General features: G+C 54.0%; 1 protein-coding gene across 3 annotated transcripts in view; it reads left to right on the forward strand.

The window, feature by feature from the left end:
- The window catches only part of PAX7 (paired box 7), a 99,103-nt gene that overhangs the window by 39,002 nt on the left and 33,390 nt on the right, over positions 1-26,711 (forward strand). For 2 of the 3 annotated variants that reach the window (XM_032646608.1, XM_032646616.1), the window contains exons 5-7: positions 14,385-14,584; positions 21,894-22,059; positions 23,212-23,414. In XM_032646608.1, the coding sequence (XP_032502499.1) occupies positions 14,385-14,584; positions 21,894-22,059; positions 23,212-23,414 (569 nt within the window). Of the gene's footprint in view, positions 1-14,384; positions 14,585-21,893; positions 22,060-23,211; positions 23,415-23,660; positions 23,666-24,352; positions 24,385-26,711 lie in introns of all 3 variants that reach the window. The other variant, XM_032646601.1, reaches the window with a different exon arrangement.

Below are 26,711 nucleotides of genomic sequence, written 5' to 3' on the forward strand. Positions count from 1 at the left end.
AGCCTTTTGAAGTCACTGTTTTGATGCTGTGGCAGCTCTTTCCCCTGTTAATAACCCATCTGATTGCTGATGGTGGAGGGAAAGATGGTGGGAGAAGGAAGAGGGCTTAGGACAGAAGCCAGGGTAGATAGGAGTGGAAAGAGGTGGGTCCAGAGACTGGGGCAGGGCAGGGACAGGCTGGGCCCTGGTCAGGGTTCCAGACACCCAGGTGGTCTGTCCTGAGTCTGATGACCCAGCCACCGTGGCAAGCTGCAGGAGCAAGGACCGCAGAGAAGAAAGTTCACCTGCCAAACTGGCCCCCCGCTGGGTCCCCCTGGGTGAGTGTCTTCTCCCCCATCACTGTGAAAAAGATCTAGGGTTTTGGTGCGGTGAAGGGCTGTGGGCTTGGCACTTTCAGCCGCTCTACCTCCATTCTGATAATAGCAAGAAAAGTATGCTTTTCCCTTTCCCTGGAGCAGCGTGGTTTTTGTTTGTTAGCTGTTGCTACTTTTCTTTGAATTTCTATGGAACAGTGGTTCTCAAAGTGTGGCCCCCAGCAGCAGAGGCGGTATCACTGGGGTGCTTGTTGGAAATGCAACTTCTTAGGCTCCACCTACTGAATCAGAAACTCCCCCCCGGGGGAGGGGCCCAGCAATCTGTGTTTCCACAAGCCCTCCCAGGGATTCTGATGCCCTAAGAACCACTCCTGTAGGAGATGCTGGGGGGACAGCTTGATTGACTTAAAACGCACTCGCTGGCTTTGGCCTGGAACCCACCTCGGCTGAAGGAAGGCTTTGCCACTTAGCCCCTGACAGGTCTCCACACCTTTCTGAGCATTTACCAAAGAGCACTGGCCCTAAGAGATACTTGTGAGGATTTCATGAAAGGGCACAATGCGTGTTGAGTTCCTGGCACCTACAGACCCTAAATAAACTGTGACCTCTCCCCCTTCTATTACTGCATCACGTGCCAGAAACAAACAAAAGATGAAAGTATTTAACAGGACAAGTGCTGATCACCTTTGAAAAATCAACCCCACCAACCCCAACAGCAACAGAATCACAGCATCTTAGAATTTCAGAACCATGCTATGTTAGAGCCAAAAGGGGAGAATTTAGTCCTGCCCCTCTTTTCACAGGTGAAGAAACAGAGGTTCACAGAGGCTGTGTACCTGGCCCATGTGACACAGCACACCAGAGCATCCCTCTTCTCTCTCCACCCCCTTCCGGTCACACAGCCTGCCTCCTTCCCCCTTCTGTCCTGGGCCTGCTCACTTATTTTGCAGGAGGAGCCCCAAGTGAGCCCCTAGCTGCCTTCTACGAATATCTTTTCAAACTGGACGTCTTGTCCATTTCGTCCTCTGCTCTGTCACCCATAGCTGGCTCAGAACCTACACCTATGTGTTGAGTAAATGAATTAATATCCGGGGGCAGGAGGAGAGGTCATCGGGCCCTGGGAACCCCCTGCCCTTGATGGGTGCGGTCGATGGCCTGCCGTGGACCCACCAGCATCCCAGCACTGGGACCTGGCTCCGAGCCGGTGTCTGCTTCAAGACCAAGTTTTCCAGGGCTGGGGCGTCCGCCTGATATAATACGTAACAGTAATTAAGAAATAAGCCGCCTTGCCCAGCTTCACAGCGATCATTTGGCTAAGTAACTACCATGGTCCAGTGCCTCAAAAATCACCATTAGAGTACGCTCCTTATGGCCATAAAATTTCTCGTTTTCTGCCTTTCATCAGCCTCCCCCTGCAATCTTCGCCTTGCTTTATTTATACATTCGTCCTCAAACAATGGCAATAAACTCTTTCCCAGAGTGTTGCAAATCAGAAATTTGTCCACATTTTTCCACCACCTTCCACTGTGGACCGGCTCTGCCTGGGAACAGCCCAGCCAGGCCAGCTGGAGAGGCTGGGTTGCCGTAGACTGATGGGGGCACGACAGGATGGGCTTGCTGGGGAGCGAGGGTGGGGAGCGGGCAAGCAGGAGAATGCACCATGAAAGGCCGGGCTGCCCAGCGACCAGCCATAGACACAAGGGGCCCACGACTGACTGGGGAGGGGCAGGGAGGGGAGGGGGAGGGGCAGGGAGGGGAGGGGGAGGGGCGGGGAGGGGAGAGGGGAGGGGCAGGGAGAGGAAAAGCCTTCCCCCACCACCTTCCCCTAAGAGAGAAAGAAGGGTTGGGGACTACTGGCAAGCAGGGTTGGCCCTGGGCAGAATACGAGGGTCACGAAATCCATCCTTCTTCACCCCCACAGGAATCAGATGATCTTGGGGTGTCTTGTAGCCCACACTGCACTCCCAGCTTAGAATCCCAATCCCTTCCGGAGCTCCTCACTAGCCCCATCCATCATCATTCTTTCATCCAGCAACAGACATTTATCCAAAGCCCTACGTATGCCAGTGACTATACTGGGTTCTTGAGTGTGAAGTAACGAATAAATCAGATACAGCCCAGGCCCCCTTCTCAGGGTCATTCTTAGAGACCCAGGAGGACGTCTGGTTTTCAGGGATGGGGGAAAAGGGGGCCCAGAGAGGGGTTTAGACTTGCCAAAGTCACACAGCAAGTTGGAGACAAAGTCAGGAACAAACTTCAGGGTTCCAGTCTGGAATCCCCTAGTCTTTCCAAGCAGCCCGCAGGCTCCCTGGAGACCCTCCTCTGGCCGGGGTGCCAGCTGCCTGTAGAAGGCCTGGGGGTGTCACGTCTGCAGTGACTATCTGTATTTTAATCTGGAGTTCCCGGAGGCAGCAATAGGTGGAGAAGTAACTCACGTTGAAGGCTTCGGTGTTGTTCTACAAGAGCGGGGAAGTCTGTTCTGTTAGGTGGGCTTCCCAGGTAAAGCTTTCTGCTCCAAAGGAGGAAGGCTGGACTCCATTAAGCGACATGAAGGGTCTGACTTGTTTTTCCAGTAATCCTGCTTCACTTTCAAACCCATGCTCACAGCACTGCCCACCTGTATGAGTGGTTCTCTTCGAAGGCGGTAGGGTTCTGAGAAATGCGCTTGTTTCCGTGGCGGTGGACGGTAACTGCTGTGGCTTTTGTCCGTGTGGGTCTGTGGGGCACCCAGTAAGGTGCACCTTGTTATGCAATGTGATGTTAGGTTTCAGAGTTTTCTGGGAGGCCCATTTAAAGAAAGATGGAGGTGGGGCTGGATGGAAGTTGGATGGCTATAAATGGCTCCCGAGGGAAAAGGAATCAGCCCAGAGTCCCGAGAGAGAACCTGTGACTTTGAGGAAGCTTGAGTCATTTCTCCTTGTTGTGTTTGGGAGGGCAAGGTCCATGGTTTCTTCGTTTAACTGACAGCTACAGTTTCCATGGGAGACTGTTATTAAGAACATTCTAGAATGATAGGAGCTCAGAGCTATGCCCAGTCACCCCACCCTGGGGTAATGCCCAGTTATAACAGAAGAAATATAGTTTCCAACTTTACGAAGCTGCCAGTCTTATTGTGAAGGTGAAGCCTTTACTCTGGAGCGTCCCCAACTTGATGGGGGAGACCTCGTTCCCATCCTCGAGAAGTTCAGATAAACCTTTTGCGAACTGGATGATAAGATAAACAGAACACAGGCCTTAAAACATTGGGACTTCCCTGGTGGTCCAGTGGTTAAGACTACACGTTTCCAATTCAGGGGGCACGGGTTCGATCCCTGGTCGGGGAACTAAGATCCCGCATGCTGTGAGGTGTGGCGAAAAACTAAAAACAAACAAACAAAAAAAACCCCACAAACTTAATTGGCAGCCCCCAGCAGGAGTCGAGGTCATGTGCTGAGAGGGTGACATGGGGGGCAAATGCCACAGGGATTCCAGGAGAGCGCTCAGGGTGTGGCAGTCATGGAGGGCTTCCTGGACTAGGTGGACTTCAAGTCCAGACTTGAAGGATGGGGGAAGTGAGACAGTAGGAACTAGTGTGAGGGCACCATCCCAGGCCACTGCAGGGTACAAAGGTCTGGCACTGACCTTCAGGGGAGGAACATTTGGGGCAGGGCAGGGAGGACCCTGAATGCCAGGCTCACAGGGGGCACCTTGATGGTGAAGACAGGGACTCAGGGGCAAGCTGCCCGGGTTTAATTGTCAGTCTGCCACTAAGTCCCTCTGAGCCTCAGTTTCCTCATCTGTAACATGGGGCTCATAGTAACACTCACCTCTTAGAGTTATCATGGGACCGACCACGTGACTTACCACGAGAAAGGCACATACACATCAGCAGCTCTTTTAATGTTTATTCTCCTGTGGCCTTCCTGCCCGGTTGTGCTGTAGGAGACTTTGTGTGGTCACAGAGCCCAGTCTTCAGGGTTCAGTGAGCACCAGGTTTAAGCCCTTCCTCAGAGCTGAGCCTGGAGGCAGGAGGGTTGATGGATGGAGCCGGGGTCCTGAAACCATTTTCCATCCCACCTTCTGTGACGACTTTCCAGTGGCCGCAGCCTTCCAGGCTCCAGCTTTGAGGAGGGTGAGTGGAGGTCGGGAGGTGGAGGAAGGAGGGTCTGGGCAGGCTTGACTTCCCAGGCGTGGGGTCCTTTCACAGTGGCTTTGTGGGGCTCTGACGGGTGGCCAGGCTGCCTCTTCCTTGCCGCCACGCAGGGCGGCTTCGTCTGGCCCCTGGGGCCCCAGGTGCTGCCATTTCTCCTTCACGGATTTGGAGGCCTCTCCCAGCCCAGCTTTCTGAGTGCCTGCCTTGGTCCCTTCGTGCCTGCCAGCATTAGTGCCCCAGCTGGATGGCTTACCTGAGACCCTTGCACCTCTCCTCCCCAGGGGCACCACTTGCTCCGGGGATGGCTCCCCCTGGGGATGGGATGCGGGGTCCGTGGATGTAGCTGGGGGTGTGCAAAGCCTCCACCGTAGGAGAGTAAGGAAGGAATGACCAAGGGGTATTCATTCATTTGTTCATGCATGCCTGCATGCCTGCATTCCTTGCCTTTGAGTTTTGTGCCAGGCAGATATCTTGCTCCAGAGGTAGAGGAAGTTCTCATTGTACTCGGGCATCAGTCGTAATAGCAATAATAATAACTGACATATGTTGAGCACTTACTGTATACATGGAAGTGTTGTAAGCCTTGTCTTGCAGTAGTTCATTTAATTTTCATGTATGACGACTCTGTGAGGTCAGCGCTATGTGACTTTCCTCCTTTTACAGATGAGGAAATTGTGGCCCAGAGGAGCGAAGTAACTTTCCTGAGTGAGTAGGGCAGCAGGCTGTGATCATTGCATCAGAGGCGCCCCTTGGTGATTTCTCGAGGTTTCCATCTGTGCAGCTACACCAACAGCCTGAGGAGCAGGCGGATGGCAGTTCTTACTTCCCGTGGGTGGATGGGGAAATGGAGATGCCACGAGGACGAGTGACACGTTCAGTGTTACACAACAGGTCGGGGACTGAGCCCAGAGTGCCGGCTCCCCGCCTGCCAGGCTTCTGCCTGAATGAGAAGAAAGACGGGGTCTGCTCAGCCAGGGCTGCGGGGGGCATCACCCCCACTCTTGGAGCTCAGCCTCCAGACATAGTTTTCTCTCTTCCTTTCCTCCTTGACTCCCATCACTACCCCCATTTTAGAAAGGATGAGAACGAGGCTTGGAATTCAGTCACACATTCGGCATCTATAGCAGTAGGGGGCAGAGCCAGAATTCACACTCAGGTGCTTCTGACCCCACAGCTTCTGTTCTGCCCACCTCTTCCCAGTGTCTGCCGGTGACAGGCTCGGCCATGCTCTGTGAGGCGGAGCCCCGTTGGCAAACCCCCTTTCGGGAACTGACTCTGCTGTCTACCCAGCACTAATCACCACTCTTCAGCTTCAACCTCTTGCCCTAAGCAGGGGAACATTCGTTTTGAACTCTGTCCCCAGGAAGTCTCCCCTGACTGACTGCTGGCTCAGACAGTTCCAGCCCTCTACCAACCCACTCTTCTCCCCCACACGTGACTTGGGCTTGGTTCACAGTTTGGTGCAGACAGAGCTCTGGATCCATCATGAGAAAACATGGCTCTGAATTCTGGAGATACAACTACACAGTACCATTTCAAACAGTACTACTTCCTTCTTCCTAGATAGTCCCCTTCCTGGCAGGAATGTATAAAGAGTGCCCTCTAGTGCCTGAGGACAGGACCATACTGTGAGCATAGAAGCCACAATCAGAGAATACCCCACGTGGGCCTCGTATTTTGTAATGCAAATCAGCTACCAAAGGTTCAGAGTTTTTAAAAAAGGCAGCCTGCTGGCGTTTGATGGGGACTTCCGGGAGAAGGAAAAGTTTTCTCACGTTTAGGTTATGAACAAAGTGAGAGTTCCACCCAGTCGTCCTGAAGACACTCTCCTCCCTTCCTTCTCCTCCTGGAGTTGGCAGAGTGAAGTTGGGTCTCCGTCAGTCGCTGAGAAATAGCATAGGATTTGGAGTCAGACAGAACCTATTTGGACCCCTACCTCACCAATGCCTCCCGACTCCTCGGGAGGCCTCTTGGAGAGCAGGACTGAAATGAATCCACGGGGACAGTTTGGCTGAGCTCCAGCCGTGAGGGCACAGAGGTGGGCACCCCAGACCCAGATGGAGAGGGTGCCATCCTCCAGAAGGCTTCCTGGAGGAGTGGTCCCAAACTGAGTGGGAAAATGACGAGGCTTGATGGAAGCTCACACTTGCTGAGCACGCGCTTGTCCCTGGCACTCTTTCCTGGCCTTAATATACTCACTCATTTACTCATTCCTTCCGTTATTCAACAAATATTTGGGTGTCCACTTTATGCCAAGCACTGGAGATTCAGCAGCGAACAAAAGAGACAAAAACGCCCAGCTGCTGGAGCTTGCACTCTAGTGAGGGCCAGGATGATGCGGGGAGGGGGGTGGGGACGGGCAATAAAATGGAATATTTAGCATATCTGACTGTGCTATGTGCTGCGGAAAAACTGCAAAGCAAGGAAAGTGGTTCTTGGGGGGAGGGGGTTCCCATCATTATCCATATTTTAAACGTGTGGAGTCTACAGAATCCAAGCAAACTGTGTTGGGAGCCTATGCTTTTTTTTTTTTTTTTTTTTCTTTTTTGGTCGCGCCGCTGGGCTTGCAGGATCTTAGTTCCAGGACCAGGATCAAACCGCGCCCGCCGCAGTGGAAGCACAGAGTCTTAACCACTGGACCGCCAGGGAAGTCCCAGCAGTGCCTTTCAATGTCCTGCTCCAGCCAGCAGCAAACTGCAGGCCAAGAGGGGAATGGGAAGGGTGTTCCAGGCGGAGGGCACAGCCTGTGCAAAGGCCCACTATTGCTGGGGCCGGAGACAACTGCTGGAGTCCAGGGAGAGATGGACAGGTTCTGGGGCAGGGCCAGGGTGGAGTGGCGGGGTGGGTTCGCAGCTAAGCGGGATGCTGAATCACCCACTTCTGGTGCTGGGCTGACTGCCTGTGAGGCTTGATGGGAGAGCAAAGGGGTTATTAAGGACTCCTAAGGTCTGTGACCTGGATGCCTGGGTGCTGGTGCTGAGAAGGGTACCCAAGAGAAGTTTGGGCAGAGAAGGTGAGTGGGAGGGGTCGCTTCCAGGGACGTGTAACTAGGGGTCTGATTCCCTCCTCTCCATCCACCCACTTCACCAGGCCTTGTGTGCTGTCTGGTCCAGCTCCCGCCGGCCCTACTGAGCTGCACGAACCCCACGCTGGTTACAGCTGAGCAGTTCCTGTGGAGGGGCTGGGAGGGCGCCCGCCACGGCCCGGGGCCCCCAGCTGAGCTGTAAATGACTTTTCCATTTTCCAAGACCTGCGCCCAGGCCTGTTTGGTATTCAGGGACACCCAGCCCACACTCGCTGGCTCTCGGCTCTGCCCGAATTACTTGATTAAAACGCATATCAACTATTATGTGATTCATTTCTCTGCTGCGGCTGTGAGCCGGCCTATGTTAAACTGTAATAAAGGCTGGGCTGGGAGGCTGCGGGGACGGGGGAGCTCAGGAGCGGGGTGGGAGGGCGTCTCTGAGTTGGGGGGGCTGAGATAAGGACCCCAAACCTCAGGGCCAACTGCTGGCTTCCACGGATCTTCGATGACAAGGACTTGGTTTGGAGATGGCTCAGCTCCCTCCCGCCTTCTGAGGGAGAGGTGGGTAGGTCCAGAAATTGTCACCATCTCATTTCCATGCTTTTCTTTGGCAAAAGGGAGAACAGAGAAAGTTTGGGAGGGTGGGATGGAGAAGAAGCCACCTGGGTTTTCATGATCAGAAATGGAATTCTCCATCACCTGGGAATTATAGCAAAGTTGGCTTTCACTGGGCTGGGAGTCCCAAGTCCTGCGTTTTCTTCCCGGCCTCACTGACCTGAGACTTCACCGACCATCTGTAAAATGGGGCTAATCCTGCCTGCTTGACACTCCATTGGGAGAGATTAGTGTCGGAACTATGAAAGGGCCTGTAAACTGTAGAGTGCATGCACAAGTATAGGCTCGTGACTACTGCAGTGTGTCAGAGTTTGAAAGGAACTTTCTGAGCATTCTGCCAAGCTCTGTTCATTTAAGGAGGCTTTATTAGGCCCCTGCTGTGTGCCAGGCACAGTCTCTGCTGGACTCAGGGATCTCCCTGTCCAGTGGGACCAAGAGACCAGAAACAGGCCAGTTTGATGTCTCCCGATGAGCTCTGAGAGCTCCGAGGATGAGAAGTGAAACCAGCCTGGCCTGGATGGACCCAGGACTCCCACTAGCTGGGTTCTGCAGGGTGAACAGGAGTGCACCGATGAGAGGGTGAGGCATTCCGAGCAGAGGAGGCTGGAGTTCAAAGGCAGGGAGGTGTGAGACAGCCCAGCTGGGTCATTTAGGACTCTGAGAGCTGGACAGGGAGTGGTGGGGTGAGTCTGGACATGTGGGCAGGGCCAATGATGGTGGGGCCTCGCTGGTGTAACTGAGGCCCCCCACGTCAGTGGCTGTGAAATTCAGCACGCTTCAAAGGAGGGGGCAGAGGCTGGGGTAGAGAACAGGAGAGTTACCCCCCAGCGATTTTCTCTCCACTTCCATCAACCTGGCCTGAGCTGGACTCTGACCTGAGCAGACCTGCTCCCGTCCACCCTAAAGCTTTGACAAGCCAGACAGCTCTTGTCACCCGCTCATCCCTTATTCTTTCCTCAGGCTGCTCTCAAATCACGGAGCTGTCTTCCTCGTTTATGCCTGTCCTGGCCCCAGTTCATCTGGAAGTAGTGTTTCCTCCATCAGACTGGGAAATTCCTATCACAGGGGTGAGGCCTCCTCCATCAGATTGGAAGCTTCCTAAGCCAGAGACTGTTTTTCCCCCATAAGATCCGGAGGGCCCCAAGGGAGGGGCTGTTTCTTCCTTGCTCTGTAGTGGACTCCTCACATCCCTAAGCAAGACAGGATCTGGGAACCCAGAGAGAGGGTCCCTCATCGTATTCCTCCCCTGGGGCTATCCAGACCAGCTCCAGGCTCTGTCCCACCCCCACTGGGACCTTTCTATCCAGAGCTGCTTCAGAGCAGGAAGGCAGGGGTTGCAGATGGCCAGGAGGCTGCTCCCCCACTGGTCACCCCAAATCCAGCCTCTGTTTAATGGATGTGAGCCCATGTCCCCCTCCCTATGTGCCAGCTGCCCAGGCTTCACCAAGAGGCAACCAGCTTCCAATGCATGGAGGACTCAGCCCCAGCCAGCAGGGCCCCTCTGTGGCCAAGTCCACCTAATCCTATTAATTTAACTCAGAGGCTAAAGGGTTCCCAGGGGTGGGGAGGGGGAGAGGCAGCACAGGGGAAACCAAAGTGAAGGTGATGTGGTGGCATCAGGGCTCTTTGTGTCCCTTCTCCCAGTCCAGTGGGACCAAGAGACCCATAAACAGGCGAGTTTGATGTCTCCTGATGAGCTTTGAGAGCTCCAAGGATGAGCAGTGAAACCAGCCTGGCCTGGATGGGCCAGGAAGGCTTCCTGGGGGAGGACACCCACCATCTGGGTTCTGCTGGATGAGTAGGAGTGCGTTGATGCTCCTTTTTCCTGTTATTATCATCATTATCCTCATCAATAATAATAATAATCCTTCATGTGCCCTTTACATGTTCCAAATTACTCCCATAGTCTTCATTTCATTCTGTTCTCAGAGCAGTCTGGTGAGGCATGCAGGGATGTATCATTATCCTCATTTTTACCTCCGAGACAGTGGAGGTCCAGGGAGAGGATGCAACTTGTCCAAGGCCACACAGCAAGGGAGGAGACGGAGCTCAGAATCCAGGTGTCAGGCCTCCCAGAAAAGGACTCTTGACTAGACCAGAGCTGCCCCAGAGGGCCCCCGAAACTCCCTCTCAACCTGTCCTTCCGCCCCATCCATCTCCAGGAATGAGCATGGGCTTACTGGCTATGTGGCCGCTCTCAAGTTACTGAACCTTTCTGAACTTTGTTTCCCTATTTGTAAAAGAACCAATAGTGCCAGCTTCATAGACCTGCCATGAGGATGGCACACCAGAGTGGCTCCAACCTAGCATGGGGGTTCTCTTCCCCTGGGATGGGCCAGGATGGAGGCGGGAGATCTTCTCCAGGGACTGCAGTCACAGACTGTAGTAGTCCAGCTCTCTTGAGATCTCTCTGGATCTCCCAGCTACTGGGACACGGCCCTGCTCTCCCCACTCAGCATCCAGAAGGTTGTTATGGCAACCACCATCATCCTAGTGGATCATTCCAGATCTTTTCAATCAACAGAGACTTGTGGGCCCTGCTCTACCTTTTCTAGTCTGGGTTGCCATCTGGGTGTCTCTCTGGGCTCGAGGAGGTCCCAGATCTGTGCTCAATAAGGGGCAGGAGGGACAGGGAGATGCGGAAGAAATAAACACAGAATTCCATGAGGCACCTAGAAAGCCAGAAGTACTTTGGATGGCAAGAGCATCCAATGCACATGGGGCCTGAGTGGGCACTGAGGCTGGGCAAGTTCTAGTAACAGAAGCACCTTGAACTTATCTCCAGTCAGTCATTTGCTAACTGCACTCATGATTTTGGTTACAGTCCTACAGCCTATTCTACTATTTCCTTAATATTTTACTTGGTGCAAAAGTATCTTTAAAAACTGAATTCAGGGGCTTCCCTGGTGGCGCAGTGGTTGAGAGTCCACCTGCTGATGCAGGGGACGCGGGTTCGTGCCCCGGTCCAGGAGGATCCCACATGCCGTGGAGCGGCTGGGCCCGTGAGCCATGGCCGCTGAGCCTGAGCGTCCGGAGCCTGTGCTCTGCAATGGGAGAGGCCACAACAGTGAGAGGCCCGCGTACCGCAAAAAAAAAACAAAACTGAATTCAAGGAAACGAATTCTCTTGTAAATGAAATATGCCTGTCACGTCCTATAAACAGGTGGGAACCATAAAAACAAATATCCTAAAAACAAACAGTGTCATCAGATTCTACCTGGAGACTAGTGCATGCAGAAAGATCTTGAGGCCTGTCCTCTCCTTGCTAAAAAGAGAGACCAGCGGTGCTAAAGACACGCTGTCCTGTGGGGTAGCCACCAGCCCCGTGCAGCTAAGTAAATTTGAAGGAAAATGAAATAAAATGAAAAACTCGGATCTTCAGTTGCGCTAGACACATTTCAAGTGCTCGGTACTACACGTGGCTGATACTACCGTATTGAACTGCACAGACCTAGAACATTTCCATCATCACAGAAAGTTCTATTGGACGGCCCTGCTCTAAACTGAACTGAGACTTAATCAGGCTGGGGGTTCTCCCAGGACAGGGCTGTGCCTTCTCCATCAGGCTGGGGCTCTCCATCTCCTCCCCGATCTGACCTCACAGCTCTGAGTACGATCTCTGCCCATAGGTTTTGCCCCCAACAGCCCTGTCCCCCATCTCAGCTCCTGTCCGAGCCCAAGGGTCCCCACTGGAGGACAGAGCCCGGTGTCCCATTCCTCATCTACAGGCTGGCCTCCCTTGCTGCCTGCCAGTCTCAGCTCTCTCCTTCTGAGGCCCCAAGGGCTCTCTCCTTGTCAACGTCAGAAAATGGAAGTTCTGCAGTGAGTTTCAGGAAGTGAATCCTTGGGATTACTTGTATTTGGCTCTGAGCCCCAGCCGTGCTGGGGAAAGCACCCCAGCATGCCAGCTGTGACCGTTCCGGCCTCCTCTTAGTGACAGGGAGCTGGGCAGCTGGGAAAGGGCAGGGGGGTGGCTGCATCCGACCCCAGGTCTCTGCCTTTAGGGGTGAGGCAGGCAGCCATGAAGGCAGGTCTCCTTGCCATTGGTTCCCTTGTTGTGTGACGTCACAATCAGCAGCCAGTGAAAAGCAGGGATGACCTCCCGATGGCCGTGTTAGCAGGATGGGGGAAAGGGGGTCTGGGGCAGGGGAGCATCGCCTCTGGGGGATGCAGCGTCATCGGGATGCAGCCCCATGATGGCATCACGCATCTTGCCCTTTGACACACCAGGCATTTGCACGTGCTCTTCCCCCCGCTTGGAATGCCTTTCCCTTCACCTCCGCTTGACATCTAAGAGGTTGCATTAGGTGTTGTGTTTTTTTCAGGGATGGGGGACAGTTTTCCCTTGTGGGAGGAGCCTAGACCTATCTGTATAACCAACATTTGAAGCCACTGGGTAAGAACAGGATGGGGGACAGGAGAGCAGGGTCTGAGTGTGGGTGTGGACACTTGCCGAGGGACTTCGGGTGTGTGCTGTTACTTCTCTGTGACTCAGCTTCTCCCATCTGTAGTGTGAGCACATGATGTCTGAGGCTCTTCCAGCCTGACTCAGGTGAGCTTCCAGAACACAGCTTACGTAGTCTGCGCATGACACATGGCAGGTGCTCTGTCAATGCTCTGGGGAATGAATGAATGACAAAACCCAGATGTACTTCCAGAAATACCAAAGATGGAGATGGAAAGGGAGGGGAGAGAGAAATGAAACAAGAAAAGGGAGAAAGCAGGAGTGGGGAGGAGGAAGACCATCTCTGCCGCTTTCTCTTCTCCCTTCCTTGGTTTCCTCTTCTCACCAGCCCCCTCCTCCATGCTCCTGAGGGTGCAGCCTCAACCCTGGCTAGGGGGCTCCTTGCTAGCATTCCTTCTGCTGGATCAGGGATGGGCACGAGGCCCAAGCTTGATGGGGGTGGAGAGTCAGTTCAGCCCCCAGGGTGTCTTCAGCCCTGACTGCCGAGGAGCTTGATCAGGCCCTTCTTGCAGCCTCCATCACCTGGACCTGGGACAGAAGTAAATTCCTGTCCTGACAGCCCATCCAGGGCCAGAGTCCTGGGCTCTCTCTGCACAGGAAGCAAAGGCCTTCATCTAACCCTAGGCTCCAGGGTGGAAATTAATGGGGATGATGTGGTGGGAGTCATGGCTATGGCCAAGGTCATCATATGAAGTCTCCTCCAGCCTGTAAGATCACTCAGTGATCCTGGAACATCCCAGGAAGGGCCTGGGTGTGGAAGTCACGTAGTCCAAACACTTCATACTGTGAATGGGGAAACTGAGACCCAAGGAGGGAAGGTAGCCTTCCTAGGGTCACAGTTCAGGGCATCTGGGGGAGAACCAAGCCTGGAATCTAGGCTTCCTGACTGCCAGCCCTGGGCACAAGCATTTGTTCCCTTCCTCCAACCTTTCCTTTCTTCCTGCTTTTTCCTTTCGTTAGTTTTTGCAATATTTTCCAAAAATGCAATAGTGTCATTGTTTAAATGATCATCATTTAAGAAATACTAAACTATAAATAAGTTTTAAAAAGAAAACAAAAATTCTGTCACCATGAAGGTTAACATTTGTTGGTCTTTTTGAGTGTAGTGTTCTATAATGTATTACGCACGCTTTTTCCAAAAGTGGGATTGATCTCCACATACTGGTTGTACCTTTCCGCCTTCTTTTTTTTTGCGGTACGCGGGCCTCTCACTGTTGTGGCCTCTCCCGTTGTGGAGCACAGGCTCCGGACGCGCAGGCTCAGTGGCCATGGCTCACGGGCCCAGCCGCTCCGTGGCATGTGGGATCTTCCCGGACCGGGGCACGAACCCGTGTCCCCTGCATCGGCAGGTGGACTCTCAACCACTGCGCCACCAGGGAAACCCCCTTGCCTTCTTCTTAAAGTCAGGTTTATTGAGGTGCAGTGAATATTCAGTAAAATTCTCCCCCTTTTGGAGAATATAGTTCTAGGAATTTTTTTTTTTTTTTTTTTAGTTCTAGGAATTTTGACAAGTGTGTTTCATCATGAAACCATCCCCTGAGTGCTATGTCATGGACATCCTTCCGTGTCAGTAGAAATAACCTAAATGCCCAACTACAGGGGTTATTTTTTTAAAGGAATGGCTGGGCCATAAGGTACTTAGCTAATCCCCTAAGGCTGGGCAGAGAGGTTGCTTCCCAGCCTTCACGCTGATATATAGTGCCGGGGGGGAACATCCTTCCTGTGCTCAGGAGGGATCTGAGGCTCAGTGCCATGGTGGCCTGCAGGTGTGCACAAAGCACCCCTCCATCTCACCGGGCCCCCACCCTCTTCCTCCCTCTCACCTGGCTGTAGGCAACCGTCTGGATGAGGGCTCAGACGTGGAGTCAGAACCTGACCTCCCTCTGAAACGTAAGCAGCGCCGCAGTCGGACCACGTTCACAGCCGAGCAGCTGGAAGAGCTGGAGAAGGCCTTCGAGAGGACTCACTACCCGGACATCTACACCCGGGAGGAGCTGGCACAGAGGACCAAGCTGACGGAGGCACGAGTGCAGGTGAGGGGGCGCCTGGGGCTTTGTGCTGTGCTGTGGGCATCATCCGGAGACCAGGATTGGGAAGGTGGGAGTGGCCGGGGTCAGAGGGCTTAGTGGGCACCCCCCAGGTGGGGATGGAGGTTCTGCAGCAAGTGATCCAGGAACCGTGTAGGCAAGTATTGCCCTGGCACTTGGTACAGAGTAAATGGGCAGCGAATGTTGACTGATTAATCCCTAGGCAGTCCCAGGGAAGCCAGGAGCGGCAGTGAGGACTTGGATTGCCGACAAGAACTTCGTGGGGGGGGCGGGGAAGGGGGGAAGGAAGGATGGAGGGAGAGACAGAAAGGGAGAGGAGAAAAGGGTGACGGAGGGAGGAAGGAAGGACATTGGTTCAGCCACAAGAGAGGGAGCTCAGGGAGTAGAAAAGTCTCCAAATCTCTGAGGAGGGGAGGAAGTGATCAGGACACACGTTCCAGAAGAGACGTAGCTTCCTAAGATGGGTAATGAGTTTCCTGTTATGGGAAGCATGCAAGCCGACTGGGAGCATGTTCCTGGTGAGTTAGAAGCATGCGGGGGAGGGTGGGCAGGCCTAGAACACGCCCTCTACACCCTCAAAGTGCGTGGTTCCTAATCAGTGGGCCTGGGGGAAGGGAGGGCATGGAAAGAGCAGAGTCTGTCTGGGGTTCAAGGCCTGCAGTGGGATGGGGGAACTTGCCTCCGCTCCCCAAGCTGAGCTCTCGGATTCCACGAGGTCTACAGTTCTCTAAGTCAGAGCCTCTAGGGGCCCGGCTGGGACGGGCTCAGGCTGGGTGGGTCGGGGAGGGTGCAGAGGAGGAAGAGAGGGGTCTGAGGAACAGCTCCTGCGGGGGCCCATTCTTGGCCTGGCTTCTCTGTGAATGGGGGAGGCGGGTCTACAGAGGTCCCGCCCCCAACTGTTCACTGGGGGCGCTTCTATCTTACCCAAGGGGGACCAGGCTTGGTTGGGCGCCTACCTTATGCCAGCCGCAGTGCTGGGGGCTACTCCCACGTGACCTGGTGGAAGCGCAGACCGCCTTCTCAGGTCGGGGTGGCCACTCCCCAAGCCGCAGGCACAGAAGCTGAGGCTCAGAGAAGCAACATGAGGGGGATACAGAGCTCAGCAGAGTCTGAGCTGGGCCTGGAACTCAAGCCTGATGGATGCCAAGCCCAGGTTCTAGCCATTCAGAAGGAAGAAATGGACTCAGAGCCTGGGATTTGAAAAGCAATAAAGTTCTAGAAGCAAACTGGCATTTAAGCAATGCAGGGACCCACGTACCTCCCTCTGCCCTCCCCACCCCCATCCTGGAGTGGGGGACCCTTGGCTGCCCCTGAGGGAGATCCTGAGGGGAAGGGGGCAGGCAGCAGCAGCCAGCTCCTCTCATTCCTTCCCCTCCTCTCCGGGGTGATACCCGAGCCGGCCCCCCAGCCCCCAGCCTCCCTCCCCCGCCTCTGATCCCCCTGCAGCTGTTCTGGGCACATTCCTGGGTGCTTCCTCATTCCCACGTCTGGTGGCCACGGCTGCTTCCCACCACCTGGAAGCCTGACTGCTCCTTGTAAAATTTCTTGGCTGTCAGGGCAGTGCTTTTATTGGCCCAGGGGACTCAGAAACAGGTGTCACTCAAGGTCCAAGGATGGAGGGGGGCCTGGGAACAGGGTGGGCAGCCAGAGCTCAGGCAAACTCACAGTGAGGGGACCAAGACCGCCGTCCTCCACCTCCCCCCTCAGACTCTGAGCTCCCCCGGGGCGGGGCGGGGTCTCCTCCCTCCGGCTCTGAGCTCCCCAGGGCGGGGTGGGGCCTCCCCACAACCCTTAGCCTGAGAACTTGGCCTGATCCCAGCCGAGGAGGGATCAATACATGTTAGTTTTTAAAAAATGAATAAAGGCGGACCCCAAAATCAAGACAGGAATAACAGAATATTTGTCCCAGAGAAGAGAAGGCTTGGAGGACACGGCTGCTCTGAGAGGCCCCTCGGAGTGGTGGGGAGACCAGGGCCGATAGGACAATGTCCTAAATCCCATATAAAGGTCTGCAGGGACAAAGACACAAGATTGGGGGCCACAGGCCGGGTTCCCATCGGTGTCTGCCTCTGATCAGCCGTGTCACCTTCAACAGGTCAGCTTCCTTTCCTGAGACTTAGTCTCCCATCTGTAAATAAAGGGATCAAGCTAAATGAACACTAAGGCTCCTTAAAGTTCTAGGATCCTTATTGACTATCAGAGCTGTCTTGTGAAGTGATGAGATCCCTGTAACCGGAAGTGTTCAAGGAAAAGTGCAATGTCCAGTGGATCGGAGACCCTGGTGAGAGGGTTCCTGCTGTGGACAAGGGAGCAGGGACCTTGAAACCCTCTGAGCACTGCTTTGATTTTAGGGCTGTATACTTTTAAGGTCTTGGCGTTTGATTCTAAGAGTCTATGATCCGGGGATTTTGCAGTCCTATGCCATCACATTTCAATGGTGCCGGGAGGCGGGATAGTGGAATGGTTCAGAGTGGTCTCGGAGCCAGACGCCCACGTGTGAATTCCAGCTCCATCACTTACTCCCCCGGTCCTCAGTTCCCTCATCTGCAAAATGGAGATGACAAAAATAGGGTCCACTTTGTTCTGAGGATTAAATGATTGCACGTAAACGCACAGACACAGAGTCAGGAAGTGCTTGGCACACAGAAGTGCCCTGAGTAGGGGCCATTATTACTAAACTCCACCTGTTCTTAGTGGTTCCAATTCTGGCCACCCTTGAAACTCCAGGTTCATTCATCTGGCAGTCATATTGGGTACCTACTATGTGCCAGACACTGTTCTAAGCACAGGGGATTCAGCAGACAAGAAATCCCTGCTGTCATGGGGCTGATGTCCAAGTAAGCAAGGAAGCAGGTAAATATATGTCAGGCAGGGTTCTATCAGTCAAGTGTGTCACCCCCTCTGCCTCCCTTCCAGCCCTGCTCCCCAGCAGAGGGTCGGGAGCCTCCTTGTGAAGCCCGCAGGGCATTATATGGTGTTATATGGTACCCCCGATGGCTGGTGGAGACGCCCCATCTCAGCCCGCAGAAAGCCCAACCACCATGAAGGGTAGGAAGGGGGTGTGAGGCAGGAGGACGCATGCCTAGGGACCAATGACTCCTTTCCCTGGAAGAATCTTCATTTCTAAACAACTGGGGTCCCGAAGCCAACCTTTGCATACATCTTCCTTGCAGGTAAACAAATCTGTTTCGTCCTGAGCTCCAAGATCCCTGAGCCTGCGTGTTTCTTCTAGAAACAGAGACTGCAGGTCTGATAGGTCCCGAGGCCACCCCAGGTGTCTCCCACAACTGCCTATGAAAACATCTCACCCTTCAGATGACCAGCACCAAGAGACCAGGGCTGTGTGCACCTCTTTACATATGGCCCCAAATCAGAACCCTGCTATTTGCCTGGGGGTGGGCTGGGCACATTCTGAACAGAATTGCATTTTGGAGGCCCTAGAGGGACTGGCTAAGTAATAACTTACGCCAAACCTCTTCATTACAGTAGATGACATTTATGATGCCTTTCTATGCGCCAGGCGTGATGCCCAGCACCCTACATACATAATCTTCATCATTCCCACTGTAATCCTAGGAGGTAGGGACGATTAGTCTCTCCATTTCGTAGGTGAGAAACCTGAGATTTCACTAAGAGAAGCAACTTCCTAAAGACACCCATAGTAAGTGACTGTCCTGGGACCCGAGCCCAGGTCTGTCCGTCGTGTTCTTTTCCTCGGTGCTACATTGAAAGAAGGGCCAGGTGAAACGTTCAACTCGGCAAACCGATGCTTCCTACAGTGTCCTGCTACCAGGGCTAGGTGTTGAGGGAAGGACCAAAAGTAAGTAATAAAATCCAGCCTCTACTTTTAAAGAACTCAACCCTGAGCAGGGATTCTGGGTGGGACACTGGGGCCACCACTGTCCCTCCTGGAGCCTCCATTTCCCCATATGTAAATAGGAAGCTTGAAGTACATACTGGCTAAGAGCCTTTCCAGCTCAGCCATCGGAGGCTTTCCAGCAGAATAAGAGTTGTAGATGCTGTTCTAAGTAAACGCTTTGCCTGTGTTAACTCCTTTGAGGTCCAGAACCACCAAGAAGGTAGGTGGTTATTAGCAACAAAGGAAGTGAGGCCCAGAGGAATAACGGAGTTTGCCCATCTTAGCTAGGAGTCAGAGGCAGGATTCAAAGCCAGGCAGTTGGGCTCCAGAGTCCCTGCTCTTAACCATCATGGCACACTTTGTGAGGATGGAGGCGCCTGCTGTGGTGGAGGCAGCCCTGGGGAGACAGGACAGTGAGGAAGAAGCGAGGAGAGGAAAAAAAAGCAAAAGACGTGTCCTCTCCTCCAGGAAGTCCTCCTGGATGCTGAGAGGAGTTGGAAACCCCTCCTCAGACCCTTATAGCACCTTGCATGCCACCTCATCTGAGTTGACTGCACCAGAGAGCAGCTGTCGTGTGCCCAGGCCAAGGGCAGCTTGAGGGCTGGGACTGTGTCCTGCTCACCTTCTATCCTTACTGTCCTGCTTGACACAGAGTGGAGTCCCAGGAACAGTTTGAGATGGGAAGGAGGGAAGTAAGGAGGGCGGGAAGGAGGAGGGAAAGGAAGGGAAAGGAAGGGAAAGGGGGAGAACGCTTCCAACTTGGTTGAGTCCTCTTTGTTTGAGGAACGGATGACCCATGCCGAAGAAACAGCTGCACGCAGCGAAACTAGAACACAGTGTCCCAAACTTAAGTCTTTCTCTGACCATCTTCAGGACTTTGGCCACGTTTGCATATTATCTGTATTGTCATTTACTTTTTAAAATAAAATCAGTGTATTTTTTTTTTTTTTTTTTGCGGTCCGCGGGCCTCTCACTGCTGTGGCCTCTCCCGTTGCGGAGCACAGGCTCCGGACGCACAGGCTCAGCGGTCACGGCTCACGGGCCCAGCCGCTCCGTGGCATGTGGGATCTTCCCGGACCGGGGCACGAACCCGTGTCCCCCGCATCGGCAGGCGGACTGTCAACCACGGCGCCACCAGGGAAGCCCCAAATCAGTGTATTTTAAAATAAACATGCATATCACTCTCATAAAAAGGAAGGCAACTGGAAACACTCACACAAGGGAAAACAAGACAGCATGGGAAAGTCCTGCCGGAATACATCACCTGCCAGGGTATCCTCCCTGTGCTTTAAACAGGGAGACTGGCAAGTGTTAGGAAGCCCCGAAGGATGCTGAGCACCAAGCTGAGACTGTCTCTTCCACACGCCCCAGGCCCAGAAGAGAAGGGAGTGGTTCAGGGTTATTTATCATCTGTGTCGCTCGCCTTTGGGGATGTCTCTCCACCTCGGAGTGTAGGAGCCCCACCCTTTGGGAAATGCTGATTTAAAACAAAGCCGTTTCCCACACCCTCCGTCTGAAGCAGGGAGCAGGTAGCACTGCCTCAGTCGGACTGGCAGGCATCCATCCCGCCCAGGACGCCCGTGGGGAAGCCCTCGCTGCCTTGGGGAGGTGGGGAAAAGCCAGGACCTTCATTTTATTTGGGAGCCAGTTGATCTTGATTTCGCTGCCACATCTCCTTTTTCTGTGACTCCTTAACGGGTAAGAGCCAGCTGCCCTGTTCATCCAGCTTGGTAAGCTGAACACCGTTTCTCCCCTCGGAGAAAGGACAGCCGATACCAGGGGCCATAAACACCCCTCCGTCCCTGCTGAGACCGCCCTCAGGTCAGCAGACATCGTCCAGAGGTTTGGGTGTCTTAAGTGATCCATGCCAGGGGATCCGTGTCTTCACCCACCAGTGGGGGGACTCCCCACTGAGCCTTATGGCCAAACACCAGCAAAGGCACACCGGAGCCATCTCTGCCTTCCACTGTTCATTTGTTTGTTCGTTCATTCATTCATTCAACAAGTATTCCTATAGAGCTGTGAGCCATGGGCCAGGAATTCTTGGCTTCTGCCTGTGAGGCTTAGGGCCTGAAGGGGAAACAAAGAAACAGATAAAGACAATAATTGTTTGTATGAGACAGCTCACAGCTGGAGGCCTCCTGATAGAAGGGGATGGGGACCTGCCTGGACTTACTTTTGAGGCAGGGGTTCCTCATTGGAGCAGGGGGCAGGCATTTCTGCTGAGCCCTGCAGGCCAAGGAGCCAGCCCTGGAAGAGCGTTTAGGTTGGAAGGAACATCGTGTGCAAAGTCCAGAGGTGGAGAAGGATTCTCTCACAGCAGCCCCGTTTTGCACACTCATTCTTGTATTAATATTTCTCTGGTTTTTCCCAGGGAATTTGCTGCAAATCCAGACACGAAGGTTCTAGGAAGTCAGACTGATTGAAGTTTGAACCTCACATCTATTACAGACTAGCGGTGTGGCCTTGGGCAAGTGATTTGACCTCTTTGAGCCTCAGTTTCCCCTTCTGTAAATGGGACTAGAAGGGCAGGCCTCATGGGTCTATGTATGAACAGACGTACGAAGAGCTAGCACAGGTCTTAGAGGAAAGGGAGGACCGAAGATGTTAGATTGGGCTTCCCTGGTGGCGCAGTGGTTGACAGTCCGCCTGCCGATGCGGGGGACACGGGTTCGTGCCCCGGTCCGGGAAGATCCCACATGCTGCGGAGTGGCTGGGCCCGTGAGCCATGGCCAGTGAGCCTGCGCGTCCGGAGCCTGTGCTCCGCAACAGGAGAGGCCACGACAGTGAGAGGCCCGCGGACTGCAAAAAAAAAAAAAAAAGAAAAAAAAGATGTTAGGTTATCTTCCCACTGGTGCTTAATCAATCCCTGTGTCTGTGGAAGGTGGGCTTTCCTAATCAAGGGGGTCCATGCAGCGAAAGCCAAGCAGGGCCTCAGGCTCCAGACAAAGAACTGGCTTTCGCATCTGAGTGTAGCAGGTGGGTCTCAATTCAGGTGGGTTCTGGATATGCGGCCTCCTCCTCGGGGGCTTCCTGGAGGAGGTGTGGAGTGAGCATGTGTATGAACAAGGGTGGTCACACATCTTTGAGGGCGGGAGCAGCTGCAGGGAAAGAGCACTGGACTGAGAGTCACTCAGACCCGGCTGTGCCTCTCCGACCCACCCTGTCACGTGGACAAGTCCCCCACTCTCTCTGGGTCTCAGTTTGCTCATCTGTAAAGTGGGGATCATGATAATGACCTCCTCATTGGGCGTTCGGGAGGACAGAATGGGATTGTACCTATGAAATCACTCTGCAAACTGTTCCGAGTTGCAGGGAGGTGAGGATCTCCTCCCACAGAAGAGGATGCTGGCTGGATGGAGGGTATAGCCGTGCCTCAGCTCCCTGCCAGGAGCCAAGCTGAGGGCTCTCCATGCTCCGCTCTCCATCCCCCAGGTCTGGTTCAGTAACCGCCGCGCCCGCTGGCGTAAACAGGCAGGAGCCAACCAGCTGGCAGCATTCAACCACCTTCTGCCAGGCGGCTTCCCGCCCACCGGCATGCCCACGCTGCCCCCCTACCAGCTGCCAGACTCCACCTACCCCACCACCACCATCTCCCAAGGTGAGTGCTCAGCCCATCCTGGCATCTCAGCCACACCTTTTCATTCCCCTCCACCCCCACCCACTCCTTCCTTCCTTAACAAAGAAAGAATAAGAGGGTGTTTGGTTTCTCTTTAATGGCTGTCTGGCTGCTTTCATGGGGACAGACTATTAAGACAAAAGAGATGGGGTCCTGCCCTTGAACTACTAGGCTGTGCATCCGGGTGGAGATAAACAGGGTCGCCTCCATGCACCTGTTTAGAACAGAGCTTCTCAAACTGTAAAGTCACATGCATCTCCTGGGTCTTATTAAAATGCAGAAGAGATGATGGTGGGCAGAGAAGAGTAACTCCCCTCCCTCCCTGGCTCCTGGCCCCCAGTCTGCCCTCCCCTTCCCACCCTCTGCCCCCAGCGCACATTAAGAATCCTGCTACTTGACTTCTGCCTCATGGAGCCCCGTGGCCTCCTCGTAAAGGACTGGCAGGCTAGAGTTCTAGAAGCTGAGGAGAGGCCTCCCTGTGATTTTTGATGAGAAGTTGAACTGTGGCCAATGGTGATGGTCCCAACTGCCGGAAGGCTACGTGGAGGGGCTGGGACAGAGAGGAAGAGCAGCCCAGCAGCTAGGAACAGAACGGCAGATCAAACTCTGACCCCCCACTCCCTAGCCTTGTCACCTTGCACAAGGGCCCTGAGCCCGCTGAGCCTTAGTTTCTTCATCTGTAAAGTGGGAATCACTATTGCTTCATACCCTTAGACACTGTTTGTAAAAGCACCTGGTGAGTGGTCGGCACTCATAAAGTGCTATCGGGACAGGCCTGGGCAGATTGACACAGTCCTCAAGGAGATCTGACTTTCAGTCCAGATAATGTTTATTGAGCACCTACTACGTGCCAACCACTGAGAACAAGGCCAGCACATAGTAGGTGCCTAGAGGTTGTCTGGAATGTTGATTGGCGGTCAGTCAAGACTTGCCAGTCCGTAGTGTCCTGCCCAGAAGCCAGTCGTCCCATCCCAAGTAGCAAGAGAAGGTGGTCCCCTCCCTGCTCCATCCGACGGACAGAGGCTGGGAGAAGGAGGTGGCTCAGGTCTTTCCTTCCAAACAGGAAGTACTTGCCCTCCCTCGCCCTCTGGGGTGAGGCCACTTGCTCAGGCCCTCTCCTGGGTCTCTCCACAGATGGGGGCAGCACCGTGCACCGGCCCCAGCCCCTCCCGCCGTCCACCATGCACCAGGGGGGCCTGGCTGCGGCCGCTGCAGCCGCGGACACCAGCTCTGCTTACGGAGCTCGCCACAGCTTCACCAGCTACTCCGAGAGCTTCATGAACCCGGCAGCGCCCTCCAACCACATGAACCCTGTCAGCAATGGCCTGTCTCCTCAGGTAGGTGTCCCGGCCCCCCGCCCAAGGTCCCATCACCAGATAATCGCCAGTCCAGCCAGCGAGGGCTCTGGGGGACACAGGCTGACTCTCCCTCGGGGAAGAATGGCTGTTGGACACCTTGAGAGAGTTTAAGTGGGAGGCGGGGATGTGCCTTCCACCTTCACTTGTCACTATTCTGTGACCTTTCACCCTGGGTTTATCTTCTTCAAGCCACAGACCTGGGTGACCCAGCGGGCAGATGCAGAGAAAAGGTTTCCATCACAGGTTTCCATATTTCTCACCACCCAGAGCTTATTAAACTGGCCCATCACCCCCCTCATGGCTGTTCAGTCCGTAAAAGTCAGGCATTTTCAGCGCGTTGATGGAAGCCTTGCACCATTTCCTATGGGATGCTGACTGGTTGGGGCTTTGTTCTAGAATCAGGAGTCTTTCCTGGATTCCATCCTGGGCTCCATCTCCCACCTTGGTCACTAGGTGGGACCAAGTACTCCTGGTGGAGAGAACTGTGGCAATGGGTGGGGAGGGGAGGGATGGTTCTAGCCCGGGAATTCTACTCTCATTGGGTCTTGGAACTCTGTTTACTCACATGTGGTTGGTTGCTGGTTAAGTCACTCATTGCCTGATGGTGCTATTAGAAGTGGTGGGACCATCTTTAGCTGAAGCCAGAAAGACAAGGCTGAGGCTGATGTGGTTATTGGTGGGTTTGGGGAACAGGACTCAGTGATGCTCGAAATCTTAGTAAATTGGAAGAACTGCTGAGCTCATTTTTGTCGCTCTAACAGGCTCTCAAATATCTGTGGGGGAAAGAATTGAGTCCAAGTCTCATTTTACCTTGCCTCCCATTTTCTGAGACACCTCTGTCATGTCTGTGGTGAGAACACATGGGGTGCAAACTTATCTGAACAGCTGTAACGTGGTAGAAAAGGTGAGGCGTGGAGGGGGTTTAAATCCCAGCTCCACTGCTCAGGGTGTTAGGCTAGTAAGCATCTTCGAGCCTTAGTTTATCCCCCATTAAACAAAAGAGTAATTAAACAGAGAGCTGCTAACCTCCTAAGAGGGGTGTTCTCTGCATTCAATGTGCTAACAGGTGAAAGCACTTAGCACAGAGCCTGGCACAGAATAGGGGCCAAATAAACATTAGCTCTCTCACCCCCGCCCCGCACCCACCCCCACCACCCCCGCCATTGCCAGGACAATATAGTTAGTATGAGAAATGTGTTACCTAAAGAAAAAGACCAAAGAGAAGGTCAGCAACATGCCCCCAGGCCACTTCCACCCAGCTACCTGTTTTCCTAAGTAAAGTTTTAGTGGAACACAGCCATGTCCGTTCATTACGTATTTATTTATGGCTGCCTTTGTGCTACAACAGCAGAGTTGAATAGTTTCAAAAGAGGTCACGTGGCCTGTAAAGCCTAAAACATGACTGGCCCTTATAGAAAAAACTGGCTACCGTTGGTCTAAATATTCCCCCAAATGTTCAATTTCTGCATGTTTGGGGGTCATTCCTATTTGCCTCAATTAATGTGTGTCGTTGAGGACTAATTGTATTTCAGTTCCATCATTTGCTTATGGGTAAGATCCCTTCCCCTCTCTACACCCCAGTTTTCTCATCCGTGAAATGGGGTGATGTTAGCCCCTACCTCATAGGGTTGCTGAGGATTGAATGAGATGACCTAGGTAAAGCACTTAGGCCAGGTCCAGTGCAGAGCTGAATGCCCGGTGAACCCAAGCAGCTGAAGGGAGAGCTCCCAGGGGTGAAGCAGCAGGTCCTCATGGGCCCCACATTGGGAGGGTGATGCAGCCTGTAGACCAGAATGTTTTTCCAGTAGAACCTAATTGGCCTCTTTGGGGTTCAAGGCCACCAGCTCCATCTCATTAGTGCCGAGGACTAACTGGCCAAGCTAACCTTCCAGAGCCAGGTTTAGACATGACAGGATCCAGAGCTGGCTGGGTAAGGATGGCTGCAGAGACCCACAGTGTCCACATTCGAGAATGTGGTCCAGGCCTGGCCTTATGGTACAAAACATATTGGAGAAAATCTGAAGAGGGGTGTTGAGATCAAGTGGGCCCTCCAGCCCACTTTACAGGTGGAGGGCTAGGACACGTCGGCTGGGCCAGGCCCGAGAGTCTGGGGCATCTGGCTCCCTGACCACGGCTCTTCCATGCACACCCATCTCCATGTGGGCGGAGGTTTATCCCCAGAACAGCACTTCTGTCACAAGACAGAGGAGAAACTAGCAAATGAAGGGGCCCCTGGCTTCTGGAGCATGTGGTTCAGCAATGGTATTAAAGAGAAGATGTTCCGCGCACTGTCTGAGCCCAGAATTGAACCTCAGGGAGGGAAGCAGAAGAAGGGAGAGAGCCTGACCCACTAAGGTGAGCAGCCAGACCAAACCCGACCTTTTCCCCACTTGAGCTGGACCCTCACCCCTCCTCTGAGAGACCCTCAAGGCTTCCGCCCCATTCCTCAGGGCAGAGGGGCTGTGCGGGGCGTGACGGATTGCGTGAACTTCAGAGACCCATCGGGAGGTTCCCACCAAAGGTGTGAAGACAGATGGAGGATCTGACGGGGGCCGAGGGGACCAGGAGGGGAACAGCTGCTAGAGGGCAGGGAGAGGGCTGCGTGCGGGGCGGACGTGAGGGCAGGGTCAGGCTGTGTGTGCTTCTGCGTGTGTGAACCTCCGCGTTAGGCTACAAACACTTCCTGAAGGAAGGGGGCAGCGAGGGGGTGTTTAGGGTCTTGTACGGAAGTCCCTGGCGTTTCCCTGTACTCCCTCCCCCATCTGACAGGCCAGTTACACATGGTCAGCAATCTCTGTGGTCTTGGGGGTCGTGCGGGTTCTCCACCAAGAGAGGTTCATTACCATGTCTGTCTCCCCAGCAGGAGGGGTTTCTCCATAGCTCACCTGGGCAGCAGGGGGAGGATGGGCCCCACTTGGGCTGCGGGGCCAGCATACCCTCCCTCATCCAGGATCTCAGGTCCACGGTTGCCCATGTTCTTAGAGAAGCCCAAGGGGATGCAGTCGGGGACCCAGCTGGGGCTCTGCTGGGCACCTGCTTGTCTCACCGACCGGCTTGCCGCTGCCTGGAGAGGACCTGCCTCCTCCCCGCTTGTTGACCCGGGTCCTGGCCTCAGACCCAGCCTGGGAAGTGGGTGCTTCCAAGCCTCAGAGCCTCCACGGAGAGTCTGCCCAGCAGAATCTCACAGAAAAGCCATTTACTCATCTAAGCTCTGGGCCTGTCCTCTGGCTCTAATATAACACACAGTTATGGAGTGCCGGCTATGGGCCAAGCTCT

Source organism: Phocoena sinus, chromosome 1, assembly GCF_008692025.1.
Source record: "Phocoena sinus isolate mPhoSin1 chromosome 1, mPhoSin1.pri, whole genome shotgun sequence".
NCBI classification, from domain to species: domain Eukaryota; kingdom Metazoa; phylum Chordata; class Mammalia; order Artiodactyla; family Phocoenidae; genus Phocoena; species Phocoena sinus.